This window comes from Pelophylax lessonae, assembly GCF_965119305.1.
Source record: "Pelophylax lessonae genome assembly, chromosome: 2".
Taxonomy (NCBI): domain Eukaryota; kingdom Metazoa; phylum Chordata; class Amphibia; order Anura; family Ranidae; genus Pelophylax; species Pelophylax lessonae.
Genome location: NC_138769.1, coordinates 42,936,135 through 42,957,530, shown reverse-complemented (window position 1 = coordinate 42,957,530; position 21,396 = coordinate 42,936,135). Strand labels below are relative to the sequence as shown.

General features: G+C 43.4%; 1 protein-coding gene across 1 annotated transcript in view; it reads right to left on the bottom strand.

Moving 5' to 3' along the window:
* Window positions 1–21,396, bottom strand: part of LOC309546612 (uncharacterized protein) — a gene marked incomplete at both ends in the record, with an annotated part of 437,777 nt that overhangs the window by 414,259 nt on the left and 2,122 nt on the right. The window contains 3 exons of the mRNA XM_082246351.1: window positions 1,577–1,831; window positions 6,828–7,082; window positions 12,418–12,672. Of these exons, the coding sequence (XP_082102477.1) occupies window positions 1,577–1,831; window positions 6,828–7,082; window positions 12,418–12,672 (765 nt within the window). The remainder of the gene's footprint in view (window positions 1–1,576; window positions 1,832–6,827; window positions 7,083–12,417; window positions 12,673–21,396) is intronic.

Sequence of the window (21,396 nt, the reverse complement as noted above, 5' to 3'; positions counted from 1 at the left end):
GATTGGCCGAAAGGAGAAGCCATGCCATTGGGCATGGAGGAGGAGGGAGGAGACGCAGAAGACTGAGGGGGGAAGTAGCCGAAGCCGCCGCCACGGCTACCGCCGTCAGCTGCTGCACACGTCCAGGCAGGGTGAGAGAGCCGTGGGGGGGTCCTGCTGGGGTCCTGGAGGGGGGTATGGTGCGCCGCCTTCTGTGGTCCTGGGGAGGGGGTATGGTGCGCGGCCTGGTGTGGTCCGGGGGGGGTGTATGATGCGGTCCGTCTGCCGCACCCCCCCCCCTCCCCGGCCCATGGAGCACCAGCCACCACTGCCCCCTATATAAAAACTCAGTTTCCCCCCTAATAAAGAGGTGTTACAACTTTTCAAACCATCCTCGAAGAAAAGGTCAGGGTTTAGCAGATGGGGGGGAAGACTTTGCCTTGGCCTAACTCAATCTTTAGACCTCAACTTCAAGCACAATAAATGTACTAGTGTTAAAGCAGTTGAAGACTCTGCTGCCCTCAAAGCCACCTCCTGGGATGAACACTTACCTCTACATTCAACCAATCGTCTTGGTTACAGGCTGGGATTAGTACAGGGAGAGCTCTACTTTTGGGCTCCTAGGATATAAGGCTCTGCAGGGCACTTAGATTCCAGCTCTATGATTGTGTCTTCATCTCCCTCTGGTTCTGACCATTCACATAACACACAGCCTGAGACTTTGGGGGAGGCAGAACCAGGACAAGCGCTGGAGTCAATGAAGCCTGCAGAGCCTCATAGCCTAGCAGCCCAGAAGTGGTTCTCCCCCTGCACTAATCCTGGCATATGCTGGATAGAGAGGAAAGCATTAATCACAGGAGATGGCTTTTAAGTCTAGGTTCACATCTATGCAGTTGCATTTTTCAGGCATGTTTTGCGGTGTGTTTTGCACTTTTATTGCCAAAATACACTTTTCTTTCTGCTGCAGGAGCTATTCTATTTCCAACCATTTTTTTTTTTTTTTGTTTTAGGTAGAGTGGAGAAGGAATAGAACTTCTGCTGGGTTAATTTGCTATATGGGACTCCAGAGACATTTGCCCTCACTTCCTGCTTCACTGACAACTGTTTTGCCCAGCAAGGAAAATCTACAATAGACAACAGACAAGAAATAAAAAGCTAACAGAGGTCCTAGCCTTCTACGCTGAATAGAAAATACATTATTTTTTCTGTCTGTGTTGCCGGTGGAAATGTACTTCTACTTCCTGTCTGGTAAAAATAATGTCAGCAGAAGAGGAAGTGGGAGCAAAACTCTAATGAAATAGTAGTAGAAGTACAGAACACCAAATTCCAGCAGGAGGAAAAACACAGATTTCGCAAGTGGGAGGGGGTGCAGACTGCCACTATGTTTCATATTGGTTAGGTGGGTATCTGAAAAAAAGTTTGGTAACCTCCTCTGTAGTAGCCAGGTCAAAAGAGTACTGAATGTGCTGTTGGACCCCTTACACATGGGTGTAACATGAAACATGATTAGAAAAATGGACTTCTTTTTTTAGGTCATTGGGAATAACAATAGAGTCATGCTGTTTCTGAATCCGCCCTTATCATCATCATATCTTACCGGCCACTTGCAGCACATCTTCTATTGGGAGGGCTTGGAGGGACTCTTTGCCTCCTTCAATTTCTTTAGCTGATTCCTTCAAAGTCTCAGGATATTTGGACGGTGCATGTTCCCTGGAGAAGTAGCACCGTTTTGAACCAGTCTTGCCGGAATCAAAGCAACATTTCCTGTTGCTGCACTCCCTCTGGCTGATGCCTGGATATCCGCATTCTCTTCTCCAGAATGGAGAGATTGCACACTTCCAGTTGGTCTTTCCTGTAAATTGGTGCAGAAACAGATTTTAACTAATACAAGGGTATGTGAGTCATTCAGTCAATCCCATCATAGATCATCATTATAGCCCATATCCTCCCAAAACTGGTACTACATCTTGGCTGCTGCTAAAATTTAAGGAACGAAAATGAAAAATGCAACTCTCAAGTTTAGCCATATCAGTGATTTAGGGGCGTATTTATAAGAATTGTCCATAGCTGTTTGACTGCATGTAAATTCATTCTGTGCGAAGGTGGCAAAATCAAATTTTCTCAGGCTGAATTCTCTGCAGATCAAAAGTGTGAATAGGTAAAATACTGCATTATGGCTGCTAGATGGTGCTGAGGAATATACTTATTTCCTATGATAGTCATCGCCATCTAGTGGACATAATGCATTTTTTCCCCACTTTCACACATTCTAAATGCAGAGCAATGGTTCTCAACCTTTTAGAGACTAATGCCTGGTAAATAATATCAAAACCTTCCATGCCCATACAATAAAGGATAATGTTTATACGCACACAATAAAAGCATGGGAATTTAAAACATGTATTAAAATGCTGGAAGGCTCTGGATAGAGTAAAGTTCACTGTGAGGGGGATGGGGGTTGTGGGAGGGTTTAGGGACTCTGCAGCTGACCTAGTGAGCCTGTAGGGCAGGCATCACTAAATGGCGGACCGGGGTCCGGATCCGGACCCAGTTAATGTCTCATCCGGACCCCTGCGGTCCCACCCTTTAGAGTCTTTCTGCCCACAGCCATCACCACTGCCAGTCTCACAGAGCCAACAGCTGGAGGCAGGACAGCTATAGACAGAGGACGGGGGCTATCCAAGTTAACAAGCAGGCGATTGGTTGAGAGGATACAGGGCGGTCATTGCATAAACATGCGATTCGGACCTCTGCTGGAAGAATATTTTATTGACTGGACCTTTGTAAATTTTAATTCAATACCCCTGCTGTAGGGGATTAGGATTTCTGTAGAGGCTGAAGACTGCAGAAGGCTGGGGGCACTGTAAGAAGTTGGGTGACACTGTGGGAGGTTGGGGGGGGGGGGTTAATGTGGAGGCCGAGGGCTCTAACAGGGCCTGGGGGCACTGTGGGCAACTGAGGGAGGTTGGGTGGCACTAAGGGAGCTGAGAGGCTTTCTGGGAGCTTAAAGATTCTGCAGCTAGTTGTTTTAGAGTTGAGCGCCCAATCAGGAATTAGACACTGGCATTTGAATGCTGGATGGTTGCAGGAGGAATGTGTGAAACTTGGTTGCTTTAAAGGCGATAAATCAGTACTGGAAATAAAATAGCACTTCTACTAATGTGCACAACCAATGGGATGCTTTTAAAGCAACCCTTAGAGGGGTTTATATGGAAGAGGTTAGAGCTTTTTCTCGAGCCTTGGAGCTGATGCAAAGAGACTGGAGGAGCAGGTCACTCTGGTGAGTGACTCATCAACTGGTAATTATAGGACTTGGCAGGAGTACCTACGCTCCTATCGCCTATTTATGGCGGAAAAGTTGAGTAATGGTCAACTTCACTAGAGGAGATGGATTTTTAAGTTTAGAGACAAAAAACAGTCATCGCCTAGCTTTTCCAGCTTGACCCTTATGTACGAAATATTACAGATACTACTAATACAGTATATAAGGAATCTACAGTATTGATATACTTTTTTGGAGTATTACTGTATTAAATAAAATGTTTCTTTTTGTCTATATATTGGTTGTGTAAATGTTGGAACATTAAGATAATGAGGCCCCTGTAGGTCGGATATCCTGTGGTCCCTATGTCTGCCCAAAACACATTAGGATGACCTAGCGGATCCAATCGACTCTGCTGTAAGTGCTCTCTGGGGATTGTCAACTTACCTTTATATTAGAGACTGAAAATATTGATATGTACATGTACGTGAATATTTGTACATACCTAACCTGTGTTTATTATATTTAGCAGAATGTAATTTCCTCCTTTATTAGTCCTGAGGAAGCTACGCAGTACAGTGAAATGCGTTGACCTGGGGAGGCGACCCAACACACAGACATCCTTTCTGGGGATTGTTACCCAATATAACACATTCATTGGGGAGGTGATGTTTAAGGATCACATTCTCTATTGATATGTCTATTTTATGATTTTAATTATTTATTTGGTTGCATTTCGGATGTTATGTTGATCATCCTGTTTTAACGATATGTGTATGAATTAAGTATTTTGATACTTCTCTATATGTTTGGTGGGTCTCATGCTTATGCCATTAAAGACCTCCTGCTGAAGAACGGGGTCCTGCTTTCTTTTTCTCTACAGTTTGTAATAGGAGTTTGTCATATTTCAGGTTCTCAATAAAAAAATGTGTTCTGTCAGTAGATTTTCCATGTTTTGTACAAAGTAATAAAATCGAAAAACTACTGACACTGCCCACTGCCACCAACCTTGGTCCTATTGACACATTTTTCAGAGGTGGGGGGCACCAAATGGAGTCTTTTCCCCAGGTAAAAGAATGTCTAGCTTCACCATGCTCCCAAGTCCCAAGCCAGGCTGTGTGTGTTCTTATACACACAGCGCGGGTCAGCCCCGCCCCCTCAATGGATTTGATTGACAGTAGCATGAGCAAATGCGTGCTTTGCCAAACACAATCTTTCAGTAAATCATTGTGTTTACCCATGAAACCTCGATTAACCTTGGCACTCAGGAATTTTACATAGTGATGCTAGAGGTCATCAGTTTAAGAGTTAGCCATGACTAATGGTCCTAAATTATTGGCTGTAAGTTCAGCATGTGTGGACATATGTAATGTGTAGTGCAGTCTATGTTTTCTTATGTATTATGTATTATGCACCCTCTTCATGTGCATTTACTTATATATGTACACCGAGGTCCGGCAAATGTAAGGTCCTAGAAGTGGCAGCTGTACAGTTGGCTTGTCAGATTTACAGTGCATCCGGAAAGGATTCACAGCAATTCACTTTTTTCACATTTTGTTATAATTACAGCCTTATTCCAAAATGGAATAAATTCAATATTTTCCTTAAAATTCTACAAACCGTACTCCATAATGACAAGGTGAAAGAAGTTTGTTTGAAATCTTTGCAAATTTATTAAAAATAAAAAACGAAAAAAAATCACATGTACTTTGCCTTTGAGGTCAGGTTCATCCTGTTTGCACTGATCATCCCTGAGATGTTTCTACAACTTGATTGGAGTCCACCTGTGGTAATTTCAGTTGACTGGAGATGATTTGGAAAGGCGCACATCTGTCTATATAAGGTCCCACAGTTAACAGTGCATGTCAGAGAACAAACCAAGCCATGAAGTCCAAGGAATTGTCTGTAGTCCTCCAAGACAGAATTGTATTTAGGCACAGATCTGGGGAAAGGTACAGAAAAATTTCTGCAGCATTGAGGGTCCAAATGAGCACAGTGGCCTCCCTCATCCATAAGTGGAAGACGTTTGAATCACAAGGACTCTTCCTAGAGCGGGCGGCCCGGCCAAACTGAGTGATCGGGGGATAAGGGCCCTAGTCAGGGAGGTGACCAAGAACCCGATGGTCACTCTGACAGAGCTCCAGTGTTTCTCTGTGGAGAGAGGAGAACCTTCCAGAAGAACAACCATCTCTGCAGCACTCCACCAATCAGGTCTGTATGGTAGAGTGGCCAGACAAAAGCCACTTCTCAGGTACATGACAGCCCATCTGGAATTTGCCAAAAGACAGCTGAAGGACACTCAGACCATGAAAAACAAAAATGCTTGGGTCTGATGCAACAAAGATTGATCTTTTTGGCCTTAATGGCAAGCCTCATCAGGAGGAAATCGGGCACCACTCGTCACCTGGCCAATACCATCTCTACAGTGAAGCATTGCGGTGGCAGTATCATGCCGTGGGGATGTTCTTCAGTGGCAGGAACTGGGAGACTAGTCAGGATCGAGGGAAAGATAAAAACAGCAAGATGTAGACATCTTTGATGAAAACCTGCTTCAGAGCGCTCTGGACTTCAGACTAGGGCGAAGGTTCATCTTTTGAAAGGACAATGACACTAAGCACACAGCCAAGATAACAAAGGAGTGGCTACGGGACATCTCTGTGAATGTTCTTGAGTGGCCCAGCCAGAGCCCAGACTTGAACCTGATGGAACATCTCTGGAGAGATCTGAAAATGGCTGTGCACCGACACCCCCCATCCAAACTGATGGAGCTTTAGAGGTCCTGCAAAGAAGAATGGGAGAAACTGCTCAAAAATAGGTGTGCCAAACTTGTAATATCATACTCAAAAATACTTGAGGGTGTAATTGGTGCCAAAAGTGCTTCGACAAAGTATTGAGCAAAGGTTGTGAATATTTATGTACATGGGATTTTTTATTTTTAATACATTTGCAAAGATTTCAAATAAACTTCTTTCACGTTGTCATTATGGGGTATAGTTTGTAGAATTTTGAGGAAAATAATGAATTTAATCCATTTTGGAATAAGGCTGTAACATAACAAATTGCGGAAAAAATAAGCGCTGTGAATACTTTTTGGATGCACTGTACACAGGCTTCTGTAGCATGTTTGTAAAACTCCCTGCTGCCATCGACATATGATATATAGCAGTGGCTGTAAAAGGGTTAAAGTACATCTAAAGTCCAAAGTCTTTTTTTTTTTTCTTTATTTTAGTATAAAGTGTGGAAGGGTTGGATCCTTTTTCAGGTTATTATTGGTATCTGTGCCCCTGCTGGGGAGATTTGTCCTCTCTAGTTGTCTTTGTGACCACTGTGATGGGACAGAATGCAATGGGAAATCCAAAATGTTACAGTTGCCACTGGAACAGGAATAAAGGGGACACTTGTTTTAGTGACAACTGATTCACAGTGACAGATGACAAAGGAAGCATTGGGAAATCTTTCTAATGGAACAAATACAAAAAAAAACCTAAATATGGGTGTAACGTGATACATGATCACAAAAATTGACTTCAATTTCAAGGTCATTGGGAATAAAATTGGAATCATGCTGGGTCTGTATCCATCTTACCTGCCACTGGCAGTACATCTTCTATTGGGAGTGCTTGGAGGGGCTGTTCTTCTCCTTTGATTTCTTTAGCTGATTCATCCAAATTTTCTGCAAAGCTGGACTGTGCAAATACCTTGGAGAAGTAGCACCGATTTGCACCAGTCTTGCCGGGATCAAAGCAACATTTCCTCAAGCTGCACTGTAGCTTGCTGATGCCTGGAAATCCACAGTCCCTTCTATTATAAGGATTGATGTCACACTTCCACTTGTTCATCCCTGTAAGTTTGTGCAGAAACTGATTATTCCTAATACAAAGGTATGTGAAAGCCCAAGGCAGGACGGTCTGACCCCAAGATTTTACAAAACATTTGTGGACTCTCCCCCCTCACCAGAACATTTACTGTAACTCTTTCACTGCTACTCATTGACCCTAAGTCACTTTCCTGGCCCAAGCCATGGAGGCCCATATATATCAGTCATACCCAAGTCCAATAAATACCATGCCAACTGTGGGGATTATAGCCCTTTTTCATTGACCAACGTTGATCTGCGACTGTACGCCAAAAATCATTGCGATGCACCTGACACCCATTCTCCCTTCTCATTGCACCTAGACCAAGCAGGCTTCACATTGGGACGGGAGGTGGGCAACAACGCCTTGAAGACACTTTCCCTTATATAGTTCACCCAGAAGAACTCCATTCCATCTTGTCTGTTGACGCTGAAAAGGCGTTCGACAGGGTGGGTTGGTGCTTCCCGGAAAGAACCCTATTACATCTAGGTTTGGGCCAAAAACTCATGAAGAAACACTGGCTCTCTATTGTGCCCCTCATGCTAAAGTTTGGACAAACAGTATGCTATCTGACCCTATCCCCATCACCAATGGGACAAAACAGGGTTGGTGATGGAGCAGTTTGCCATTGTGATCTGGAAAAATCCAAACCTCCACTAGATCACATTCAAAGATAGGGAATACAAATGTTTAATCTACGTCGACAATCTTTTGCTATATATCTCAAACCCATGAATTGCCATACCTGATCTTTTGAAAGGGTTAGACAGGTTTGGGGCCCCCATTAATTTTAAAGTCAACTATGAGAAAACCGAGGCCCTCAACATCTCTGTATATAAAAATATGGAAAATTAATTAATGATTGATGTCCCCTCTATCTCTGCTCCCCCAGTTTCCGATATCTATTGTGGGTTTCCCTTCACTGTTCCCATTATATATTTTATTTTATATTAATTATTTTATTTAATTTTTTTAAATTTTAAAATGTTTTTTATTTTATTTTTTCATCCCTCTTTCCATCGCATGTTTTTATGCTAGGAATTCATATATGCAGATGTTTTTGACTATGACATTTATATACATGTATGTAAAATTGTGTTTTTATAATAGTGTATTATTTATGTATCTGTAGTGGTGTTAAATTTTACAGCTGTGGTTCTCAACCTTTTTGAGATCAGGGCCCAGTAAATATTTCTACAATTTTCAATGCCCCAACAATAAAGAATAAAGTTTATACTCACAAAATAAATGTATGGGAATGTAAAATATGTATTGAAATGCTGGGAGGCTCTGGATGGGGTTGAGTGTCACTGTTAGGGGGATTGGGGTTGGGGAGGGCTATAGGCTCTGCAGCAGCCATGGGGGGGCATTGTGGAGGCTGAGGGATCTCAGGGGGCTTGGGGGCACTGTGGGCCACTATGGGAGGTTGGGGCACAATATGGGATCTGGGAGGCACTGCAGGAGGCTAAGGGATCTTCAGCTGCCTGTAGGTCCAAGAGAGGAGAGGTCATGACCTGACAGTGGGCCATGCCCAGTGGCATAGTTTCCAACTGTCCTGGATCTGCCAGGACAGTCTTATTTTCTACTCAGCTGTCTTGCAGCTTTGTCCTGACCTATGTCCCAGGATCTGAGCCATTGGGAGAGTTGCATTAATGTGCATCGCTGGTGCCCAACACTCAGAGCGGCAGCAGGGTGTCGGGCACTGAAATGCTCTCTGTGTTCCAGCACCTGGAACTGAAAGGAATATTGTACTGTCGGCGCAGTTATCTCCACCACAGTACAAGCAAAGTCCCAGCCTGGAGAGAGAGAGTAGCATAGGAGCCTGTGATTTGGTTAGTGATCACCACAGAGGGGGCTGGGATTAAAGAAGGGATTCACTTTCACTGCCATTACCACCAATGCAGGAGTGGGGGACAGGGGTTATCCGTTCCTGCCATGACCACCAAATTTAGGTGGGGGGTTAACTTTCGCTGTCATGATGTCCAATGTAGGAGGGAGATGAGAGGGTTACCTTTCACTGTCACTGAGCCCCCATGCATTGGTAGTCAGTCCCAGTAAAAGGCAATGCTCTCATTCCTAACCACCTTGAAATGGTGGCCATCCCCCCTTCTGCATTTATGGTTGGAGGGGTTAAATTTCAATTTCAATGTCACTGGGCACCAATGTGGAAGGGTTAATATTTCATCAACTGTGAACAGTGCTGGGGCTAGTATTGCATCTACTGACACAATGCTTGGGGTAGTATGGCATCTGCTGACACCAGTGCTGGAGGTTAATATGGCATCTACTGATACCAGTAATGTGGGTTAGTATAGCATCTACTGATAGCAGTGCTGGGGTTGGATGGCATCTACTGACAGCAGTCCTGGGGGTTAGTATGGCATCTACTGACAGCAGTGCTGGGGTTGGATGGCATCTACTGACAGCAGTCCTGGGGGGTTAGTATGGCATCTACTGACACCAGTGCTGGGGGTTAGTATGGCATCTACTGACACCAGTGCTGGGGGTTAGTACAGCATCTACTGACACCAGTGCTGGGGGTTAGTATGGCATCTACTGACACCAGTGCTGGGGGTTAGTATGGCATCTACTGACACCAGTGCTGGGGGCTAGTATGACATCTACTGACACCAGTACTGGGGGTTAGTATGGCATCTACTGACACCAGTGCTGGGGGTTAGTATGACATCTACTGACACCAGTACTGGGGGTTAGTATGGCATCTACTGACACCTGTGCTGTGGATTAGTATGGCATCTGCTGACAGCGGTCCTGGGGGTTAGTATGGCATCTACTGACACCAGTGCCTGGGGTTAGTATGGCATCTACTGACACCAGTGCTGGGGTTTAGTATAGCATCTGCTGACACCAGTGCTGGGGGCTAGTATGGAATCTACTGATGGCAGTGTTGGGGGTTAGTATGGCATCTACTGTATGGCATCTACTGACGGCAGTGTTGGGGGTTAGTATGGCATCTACCGACACCAGTGCTGGGAGTTATTATTGTATCCAGGACACTATTCTTGGAAGTTATTATTGCACTCAATGACACCAATGTTGGGGCTTATTATTGTAATGGGGGGATCATTTATGGGTGAGCGGTTTGGGTCTGGAATTATAATAAACATTAAAGTTTAGTATCACCTTAAATGTCTTATGCAGAATTAAGTCACAAAAATAAATATTACCAACAACAAATTGAACAGTGCCTATCAGTTCATCCTTATCAGTGTGCATCGGTGCAGCCTCACCAGTGGCCTTCAATGCAGCCTCATAAATGCTCATAAATGCAGCCTCATTATTGCTCATCAATGCAGCCTCATTAATGCCCATTAGCGCAGCCCCATCAGTGACCATCAGTGCAGCCAATCAGTACATATCAGTGCCCATCAACTTAGCCTCATCAGTGACCATCAGTGACCATCAGTGCAGCTAATCAGTACATATCAGTGCCCATCAATTTAGCCTCATCACTGACTATCAATGCAGCCTCATCAGTGACCATCAGTGCAGCCAATCAGTACATATCAGTGCCCATCAATTTAGCCTCATAAGTGATAATCAATGTAGCCTATAAGTGCCCATCAATGCAAACTGTCAGTGCCCAGCAGCGCAGCCTATCAGTGTCCATCAATGCAGTCTATCAGTGCGGCCCCATCAGTGCCCATCAATACAGCCAATCAGTGCCTATTAGTGCTGCCTCATCAGTGCCCATCAATGTAGCCTATAAGTGAACATCAATGCAGCCTCATTAGTGCCCATCAATGCAGCCTATCAGTGCCCATCAATACAGCCTATCAGTGCCCTACAATGCAGCCTATAAGTGCGCATCAATTCAGCCTCATGGGAGCGGATTCTCCTCCAAGTGATCGGCCAGGAAAATTTGGGAAAGGGAAAGAAGAGTTGGCCTGATCACACAGAAAGGGGAACTCCGCTGTCAAACATAGTCCCGCCTCCTGGACCGTCTCCTATGATAGACCTCACACGACCTCACACTACTTCAATTTCCTGACATTGGACCAGTGTGCTGTCTATCATAGGAGCGGGTCCAGGAGGCGGGACTTTGTTTGAAAGTGGAGTTCCCCTCTTCCTCTCCTCTCCCTTTCCCACAGTTTCCTGGCTGATCACAGGGAGGAAAATCAGCTCCCATTCAACCCCACCTGTCAGCAGCGCCCGCCCGCCCCCAATGCAGCACCACACTCGCCCTCAGCAAAATTCTACTCACCAAATGCGAGAAGGCGAGTAGAATTTTTGGGGGCTGTTGTTGAATTTGCTGTACAAATACAACTACATTTGTTGTAGTTGTATTGATCTTGTAGGAAATGTCAGGGAGTAGGGCATGGATGGTGGGGGGGGGGGGGGGGGGTAATACATCAGTTAATACATTAGCAGTGTTAGAGGAGACTGAATGTTAAAGGAGACTGAATAATGTGAGGAATAGAGAGGTAGATATAGGTGTCATCAGCATAGAGATGGTATTAGAAGCCAAGGGAGGTTATCAAGTGACCAAGAGAGGAGTGTAGACAGATTAGAGAAGGGGTCCAAGGACTGAGCCTTGGGGGACCCCTACAGAAAGAAGAAATAAAGAGTAGACAGAGTTGTAGGCAACACAGATGGATTGCTGTGATAGCTAAGAGGAGAACCAGGAAAGAGCAGAGACTTGGAGGCCAAGGGATTGGAGTTTATTGGGGAGGGGCAGGTAGGCAACAATATCAAAGGCAGCAAAAAGGATTAGTAGTACTGTATGTGTATAGAACAGCAGCCATTGCTTTTAGCAGTTAGTAAATTGCAAATTCATTTTAGTAGGGCAGTTTCCTTCGGAGTGCTGCAAGCAAAAGCCAGACTGCAAGGGATCAAGTAGGATTTCAGTGGGGTACGAACTCAGTCAGTTGTAGACTAGGCATTCTAAAAGTTTAGAGGTAAATGGGAGCAATTTGTTCAGACTGGTGGGGTCCAGTGAGGGATTTTTAAGTATGAGGGTGACCAGTGCATTCTTTAGAGGGGAGGGGAAGGTGTTAGTAGAGAGAGGGATTGAAAATGTTGATGAGAGAGCACAGGGTATAAAAAAGGGGTGACTACAGTAGTTGAGAGGGAACAGGGTCCAGGGGATAGGTGGTTAGGTGGGCATCTGAGAAAAGTTTGGTATCCTCCTCTGTCGTAGCCGGGTCAATAGAGGAAAGTATTGAATATGCTGTTAGACAACTTAACTATGGGTGTAACATGAAACATGGTCATTAAAATGGACGGCACTTTTTAAGTCTTTGGGAATAACAGTGGAGTCACGCTGTGTCTGAGTCTGCCATGATCAACACATCTTACCTGCCACATGTAGCACATCTTCTGTTGGAAGTGCTTGGAGGGGCTCTTTGCCTCCTTCAATTTCTTTGGCTGATTTCTCCCAAGCCTCTGTAAATCTGGACTGTGCTTGTAGCCTGGAGAAGAAGCACCATTTCGCATCGGAAGTGCTGGGATCAAAGCAACATTTCCTCTTGTTGCACTCCACCTGGCTGATGCCTGGATATCCACAGTCCCTTCTTCTATTAAGAAAGATGTCACACTTCCACTTGTTTAAAACTGTAGGTTGGTGAAAAACAGATTAAAATTATTACAAGGTTATGTGAGTCCTTCAGTCTATCTCATCATACATCACCATTATGCCCATATCCTCCCAAAACTGGTATTACATCTTGGTTTCTGCTAAACTGGAATGAAATTAAAAAAATGCTATTTTCCCTCTCTTGGAAAAAGTTTAGCCATATTAGTGATTTAGGAGTGCATTTATAAGAGTTGTTCAAAACTATTTGTCTGTTGAAACGAAATGAATGTAAATTCATTCTATTCAAATGAGGCAAAAAACCTGTTCTTAGATTGTATTTTCGACAATTAATGTGTGAATGGGAAAATACTGCATTATGGCCACTAGATGGTGCAGAGGAACATACTCATTTTCTAAGATAGTAAGTGCCATCTAGTGGCAATAATGCTCTTTTCCACCTTCATGCATTGAAATTACAGAGCAATGGTTCTCAACCTTTTTGAGACCTGGGCCTGGTAAATTCTTCCAAAACCTTCCATGCCCCAAAAATAAATAATAACGTTTATATACACAAAGTAAAAGCCTTAGGATAAAAAAACATGTAATAAAATGCTAAAAGAAAAGGCTCAGGATGGGGTTGAGTAAAACTGTGAGGGGGATAGGGGTTGTGGAGGGGCTAGGGACTCTGAAGTAGGGGATGAGGTTTAATGGAGGGGTCTGAAGGCTCTGCAGAAAGCTGGGTTGTATTCTAGGAGGTTGGGGTACACTGTGAAGGCTGAGGACTGTCAGGGGGGCTGGGGGCACTGCAAGCCACTATGGGAAGTTGGGAAGGGGGCAATATGGAAGCATGGAGCCACTGTGAAATTGTAAGGGATCTGTAGCTGTCTGGGGGCCTGGGAGAAGAGGGGCCACGCCCCTGTGGTTGCCAACTGTCCCAGATTGGCCGGGACAGTCACAATTTTTACCTAAATTTCCTGCGATGTCTGGGATTCACAGTGTTGACAAGTGTAAATGTGTTTGGGGACCAGGCCATGGGACACCTATCACCATCTAGAATGGGACTGTAGAGGCCAATGAGCGAGCAGTGTGCAGCAATGGGCAGGTATCAAATAAACAATTAAGCGGAGACTTTCCAGCACTTTGGATCCATCAGGCACTGCTCTCAGTGTTACCCCTGCTGTGTGTCCAGTGATGAGTACCTGGCTTCTCTAACTCTTCCGGGTATCTAGATATCATTGCTTCTCACTATGTATGCTGCTTCTCTGAGAGGTGATAGCACAGCGGGAGTGGGGTGGAGGGTACTGTGTGTGGGGGTTTACATGAGAGTCATAAGGGTTGTTGTCTATGGTGGAACAAGGAAGAATTGGGAGCTGGGGAACTCCTCTCAACTTCCTATCTGCACTAAGCATGTGACATATCCCTCCCAGCTGTCCACTTTCCCTCTCCCCCCCTTTCATTGACCTTTCCCTTCTTCACCAGTCCCATACCCTTTGTCAACCCGCATACACACACACCATCCTTCTCTTCACTGTGCTTTACTCTCTTTACTGCCCTGTTTCCCTCCTTGTCCTCTGCCCTCCAACCCCCCCCTTCACCCCCCCTTCCCCCTCAGCACCACCTCATCTCACTCTTCACCCCCCTGTTCCTCTCTCCACTCCCCTACCCCCTCTTCACTGCCCTGTCCCCCTCTTCACCCCTTTTCCCTGCCTCCTCCCGCTCTTCATCCCCCTGCCCCCCCCCCTCTTCACCCTCCACCCTTCTCTATTCCCCCTGTCCAAGCAGGCATACAACAGTTTCTTCACTCTTCCACTGGCTCAAAAGGAACAGTCTAGGGGTTGTCTTTTTAGGGTTTTATTAGAATGTTGAACTTGCAAGGAGATACCCCAAAACCGAAGAACTGGACAATTTGGGGATTCATTAGCTGCAGTATCTTTCTGAACTGCCACTGACTCTCCAGCCCTTGGATCATCTACTCACACAGCCACAGGATCATCGGTTGATTCCTTCTGATATCCCCCAGGCTCTTCTCAGTGAGGGAGATGCAGGCTTACATCACAATAGGACAGCTGGGCTGTTTACTCCAACTTCCTCCTGACCCTCTCCAGTGAATTTCTCCAGATCCAAGCTGATTACATGTCTAAGCTTGCAGATAGGCCCCTCAGCTAAGACTTTGCTGGTACCTCAATGTATTCTTAGTTGTACTTCTATCACTCCTGCCCCAGGGGCAGAGTCCCTGCACTGGGTTCTCCTCCTGCAGGATTGGACCCAGGAACACTGCCCTGCTGCCTCAGTCTTCAGGCCATCTATTGTCTCCCCAGCCACCTACTGAGCACACCTCCCCAGAGATTGGCTGGAATATTTTTTTTATTTACATGGGAAAAATAAAATAAAGAATATGAAAAAAAAAGTCACCACTGGCAAAACAGACAGCAACAAAAAACTTGGCAAGCTTTGTAAACCCCACTCTAGCCAAACCTAAAACAAATTGTGGCTGTAGTTGACATTAAACCCTTTTGCTGCCAGAGGATTTTTTTTTTTAAAAGGTTTAAAAGAGAAGTACAGCCAAAGCTTGCTTGACTGTACTCCTCCTGCGGATCACAGGAGTGCAGTTCGTTCTGTACTCCTGTGACCATTTTTCAGCAGACAGTGGTCTGAAGCGTGCTGTCGGCAGACGTCACAGAGCTGGTCCAGGCTCGGGCAAGATCAAGAACATATGGTTGGGATCTGCCCACATGTCTGGACTGGCACCTGGCTCAGCCTCTTAGTAAACTGCTAACTGAGAACTGGTAATTGGCGGTGTTTGATCACTCAGTTCTCAGTGTTAGAGCTGGTGGGGGACAGATGCTGCATCCACCTTTATATATATTCTCATACTCTTTTAAAATCAACTTAAGCCTCAAGATTAGGTAAAACCTCCAAACAATATACTGTTTATTTCTGAAAGCAGAATTGGAGAATTGTCAGCACAAATTTTTTATGTCACAGGATATTAGCACAATGGCTTATTAACCACTTAAGCCCCGGAGGATTTGGCTGCTAAAGGACCAGGGTTTTTTTTGCGATTTTTTACTGCGTGACTTTAACGGACAATTGCGCGGTCATGCGACGCTGTACCTAAACGAATTTGACGTCCTTTTTTTCCCACAAACAGAGCTTTCTTTTGGTGGTATTTGATCACCTGTGCGATTTTTTGATCACGCGCTATAAACAAAAAAAGAGCGTAAATTTTGCAAAAATAACAATATTTTTCACATTTTTTTATATGAAATTCCCCAAAAAAAATGTAAAAATCAAAATTTTTTTAACATTTTTCGGCCAATTTGTTTTATGCTACCTATGTTTGGTAAAAAAAAATCGCAAAAAGCGTATTTTGATTGGTTTGCGCAAAAGTTATCGCGTTTACTAATAAAGGGAAAGATTTTTGGTGTTTTTTTTTTAACGCGTAATGGCGGCGATCTGCGATTTTTTCTTCGGTACTGCGACATTGCGGCGGACAGATCGGACCCTTGACTGACATTTTTGACACTTTTGGGGTTACCAGTGACATTACTGCAGTAATCAGTGCTATACATATGCACTGTTACTGCAAAAATGACACTGGCAGGGAAGGGGTTAACTTTATTGGACAGGGAGGGGTTAAGTGTGTCCTAGGGGCGTGATTCTAACTGTGCAGGGACATTCCTATTGGCGTAAAAGCAAAGATCAACCGTTCTACATAGTAGAACGGACAGATCTTCACTTTTACACAGGGAGAACTGACAGGCAGCTTGTTTACACAAGCCGCTATGTCTTTCTCCCTTCACAGGAGCGATCGTAGTGTGACTGGCGGACATCGAGTCCGCCGGTCACACGCACTGACTTGTCTGTGAACGAGCCGCGGCGGGCGCGCGCCCGCCCGCAATAGGCTCGCAAGTCAATGACAAGCGAGTGACGTATCGATACGTCACTCTGCCTGGCCGGGGCTGACCGCCGCAGTATATAGTCGTGCGGCGGTCGGCAACCGGTTAAGTACAAATTTTCAGTAAAAAACTGACACTAACATTTATTTTAGATATTCCTCTTTTAGATTGTAAGCTCTAATGAGCATGGCCCTCTGATTCCTCCTGTATTGAATTATATAGTAACTGTACTGTCCTCCCTCATGTTGTAAAGTTGCCGCTATATAAATCCTGTATTATAATAATAATCATAATAATAATGATAATAATAATTTTAGTGCACCCAAACCAAATAAGTTACCTAATTTTTGGTAAAATATAAAAGACGAGGCTGCACCGAGTAAGCAGATACCAAACGTGTCAAGCTTTAAAACTCTGTTCAACTATGATTTGTCAATTAACTTCAGTACCCAGAACTTTACTTAGCGATGTTACAGGTCATTGGTTTAGAGTTACCCATGATTAAACGTCCTGAATTTTTTGCTTGAAAAAGGAGTTGTAAAGGTAAAAGGTTTTTTATCCTAATGCATTCTATGCATTAAGATAAAAAGCCTTTTGTGTGCAGCAGTCTCCCCAATACTTACCTAAGCCCCCTCTCTATCCAGTGATGTCCATGAGTGCCTCAGCCATCCAGAACTATCTCTTCTGATTGGCTGAGACACAGCAGTGGCATCATTGGCTCCCACTGCTGTCAATCAAGCTCAGTTATAAAGATCAGGAGAGCGAGGGGGTGGGACCAAATGGCAGCTCCATGTCTGAATGGATACTCAGAGCTGCAGCTCAGCTTGGGTGCCCCCATAACAAGCTCTTTGCTGTGGGGGCACTCAAGAGGAGGGGGGGCAGGAGTGCAAAAGAGAGACCTGAGAAGAGGAGGATCAGGGCTGCTCTGTGCAAAACCAACTGCACAGAGGAGGTAAGTATAACATGATTATTTTTTCAATAGAAAAAAAATATAAGACTTTATATTCACTTAAATCCTCTTTCAGGTTATTATTAGGGATGATCGAACTTTTCAAAAGTTCGGTTCGGCCAGAACATCCGAACCTCCCGAAAGTTCGGCCCGGATTTCAGAACCCCATTGAAATCAATGGGACCCGAACTTCGGTAATCAAAAAACACCATTTTGAAGCCCTAAAACCCAATAAATGCCCCTAAAAAGTGCCTAGGGTTTATACCCCAGGGACTATTAATCACACAAAAAAAAAGTTCTTAAAAATTGTCATTTTTGATAGAGAGACAATTATTGTAAAAATTAAAAAATAAATAAATAAATAAATAAAAAAAAAAAAAAATTTCTTTGGATTTAGTATCTGGGGTGTCTAAAAAGTGTACCTGTGAAGTTTCAGCTCTGTAGCATGTCCAGAACCAGAAAAAAAAAAAAATATTGTTTGTATTTTGTCACTTATAGAACAGGTTAGTGGCTTCTCGCTTTTCACACCTTGCCGGTTTAATAGCAGGCGTTTTTTTGGGCATTTTTTGGGTTCTTTGGAGGCAGGAAAAACATCTGAACTTGTGTATACGGGTATATATACCACTAGTTCAGATGTTTTGCCTGCCTCTAAAGAACCCAAAAAAATGCCCAAAAAAACGCCTGCTACTAAACCGGCAAGGTGTGAAAAGCGAGAAGCCACTAACCTGTTCTATAATTGCACTAATACAAATGATCTTTTTTTTCTGGTTCTGGACATGCTACAGAGCTGAAACTTCACAGGTGCACCTTTTAGACCCCCCAGACACAAAACCACACAAAAAAAAAGTTCTTAAAAATTGTCATTTTTGATAGAGAGACAATTATTGAAAAAATTAAAAAAAAAAATAAAAAAAAAAAAAGAAATGTATTTGGATTTAGTATCTGGGTGGTCTAAAAAGTGTACCTGTGAAGTTTCAGCTCTGTAGCATGTCCAGAACCAGAAAAAAGATCATATAGGTGTAAAAGGAGGGTACCACCATCCCTGCTCTGCTGAAAAATGATCTTTTTTTCTGGTTCTGGACATGCTACAGAGCTGAAACTTCACAGGTACACCTTTTAGACTCCCCAGACACAAAATCACACAAAAAAAGTTCTTAAAAATTGTCATTTTTGATAGAGAAGTGTACCTGTGAAGTTTCAGCTCTGTAGCATGTCCAGAACCATAAAAAAAAAAAGATTGTTTGTATTAGAACACTTATAGAACAGGTTAGTGGCTTCTCGCTTTTCACACCTTGCCGGTTTAGTAGCAAGCGTTTTTTTGGGCATTTTTTGGGTTCTTTGGAGTCAGGAAAAACATCTGAACTTGTGTATAGTGGTATATATACCACTATACACAAGTTCAGATGTTTTGCCTGCCTCCAAAGAACCCAAAAAAATGCCCAAAAAAACGCTAGCATCAAAAACAAAAAAACGCCCAGGTGTGTTGTTGCATGCATTTTTTTGGGGTTTTTGGAGGCAGTCAAAACATCTAAACTTGTGTACACACACATACTTATATGTATTGTACACTTAGACATATATAGGTGTTATAGGAGCGTAACCATATTAGTGTAAATTATTTCATTAGCGTAAGCATATATTTCTGCTACTATCACACCTATATATGTCTAGGTGTGTATATACATATAAGTATGTGTGTATATATACCACTATACACAAGTTCAGATGTTTTGCCTGCCTCCAAAAACCCCCCAAAAATGCCTGCAACAACACACCTGGGCATTTTTTTTTTTTTGACGCTACCGTTTTTTTGGGCATTTTTTTGGGTTCTTTGGAGGCAGGCAAAACATCTGAACTTGTGTATAGTGGTATATATACCACTATACACAAGTTCAGATGTTTTTCCTGACTCCAAAGAACCCAAAAAATACCCAAAAAAACGCTTGCTACTAAACCGGCAAGGTGTAAAAAGCGAGAAGCCACTAACCTGTTCTATAAGTGTTCTAATACAAACAATCTTTTTTTTTATGGTTCTGGACATGCTACAGAGCTGAAACTTCACAGGTACACTTTTCAGACCCCCAGATACTAAATCCAAAGACATTTTTTTTTTAATTTTTTTAATTTTTATTAATTTTTTCAATAATTGGCTCTCTATCTTATGACAATTTTTAAGAACTTTTTTTGTGTGATTTTGTGTCTGGGGGGTCTAAAAGGTGTACCTGTGAAGTTTCAGCTCTGTAGCATGTCCAGAACCAGAAAAAAAGATCATATAGGTGTAAAAGGGGGGTACCACCATCCCTGCTCTACTGAAAAATGATCTTTTTTTCTGGTTCTGGACATGCTACAGAGCTGAAACTTCACAGGTACACTTTTAGACCCCCCCCCCCCCCCCAGATACTAAATCCAAAGAATTTTTTTTTTCTTAATTTTTTCAATAATTGGCTCTCTATCAAAAATGACAATTTTTAAGAACTTTTTTTGTGTGATTTTGTGTCCGGGGGGTCTAAAAGGTGTACCTGTGAAGTTTCAGCTCTGTAGCATGTCCAGAACCAGAAAAAAAAGATCATTTGTATTAGTGCAATTATAGAACAGGTTAGTGGCTTCTCGCTTTTCACACCTTGCCGGTTTAGTAGCAGGCGTTTTTTTTGGGCATTTTTTTGGGTTCTTTAGAGGCAGGCAAAACATCTGAACTTGTGTATAGTGGTATATATACCCGTATACACAAGTTCAGATGTTTTGCCTGCCTCCAAAAACCCCAAAAAATGCCTGCAACAACACACCTGGGCGTTTTTTTTTTGACGCTAGCGTTTTTTTGGGCATTTTTTTGGGTTCTTTGGAGGCAGGCAAAACATCTGAACTTGTGTATACGGGTGTATATACACACATACTTATATGTATATACACACCTAGACATATATAGGTGTGATAGGAGCGTAACTATATTGGTGTTAATTATTTCATTAGCGCAAGTAGTTTTTTATGCTCCTTTCACACCTATATATGTCTAGGTGTATATATACATACATGGGTGTGTATATATACCCCTATAGACATGTTCAGATGTCATGTCAGGCATAAAGAATGCTGACGGGAGCGAAGCCATATTCCTGCAGCGAAAGTGACTTGAGAGAAACTAGCTTTTCTCTATAGCGGTCACCCTGCTATGGAAGGGTTTGGTCACCCTGCCATAGCAGTCACTGTCAGTTCACCCTACACTACATTACGGTCACCCTGACACTTCACACTTTCCCTACAGAAACTAAATTTTTGAAGCTAACTAAAGTGTAAAGGAGCACTCTAACTACACTAGATATCCCTTTCCTCACACTAATAAATGCTAAATGACACTTTTAAAGTAAAATTAACAGAACTGCTTCCACTCTCTTCCATGTCCTGTATAACAATGCTAGGAATTTGGCGGGGGCGATCTTATATACTGGGGGGCGTATTCACTAATGATTGGTCTAGGGACCCCCTAGTCACTACAATCACATTCCTAGCATTCTCCTGCCCCCTCAATTGGCTTTTGCTAATGGTTCTGGTCCAATCACGGGCTTTTAAAGCCCATTTCCTGAACCATTGCATTTTGGTCGGTTCTGGTTGCTGAATTCCGAACTTTTTGTGCAAAAAGTTCTAAATTCGGCCGAACCTCGAACACCCAATGTTCGGGCCAAACCGATGGTCGACCCGAACCGTTCGATCATCCCTAGTTATTATTGCTCTTTCTGTCTCTTCTGGGGAGATTTTCCCTCTCTGTTTGTCTTGGTGACCACTTTGATGGGACATAATGTGATGAAAAGTCCAAAATATCATTTTAGGCCAATTTGTTTTCTGCTACATATTTTTGGTAAAAAAAATCGCAATAAGATTATTTTGATTGGTTTGCGCAAAAGTTATTGCGTTTACTAACT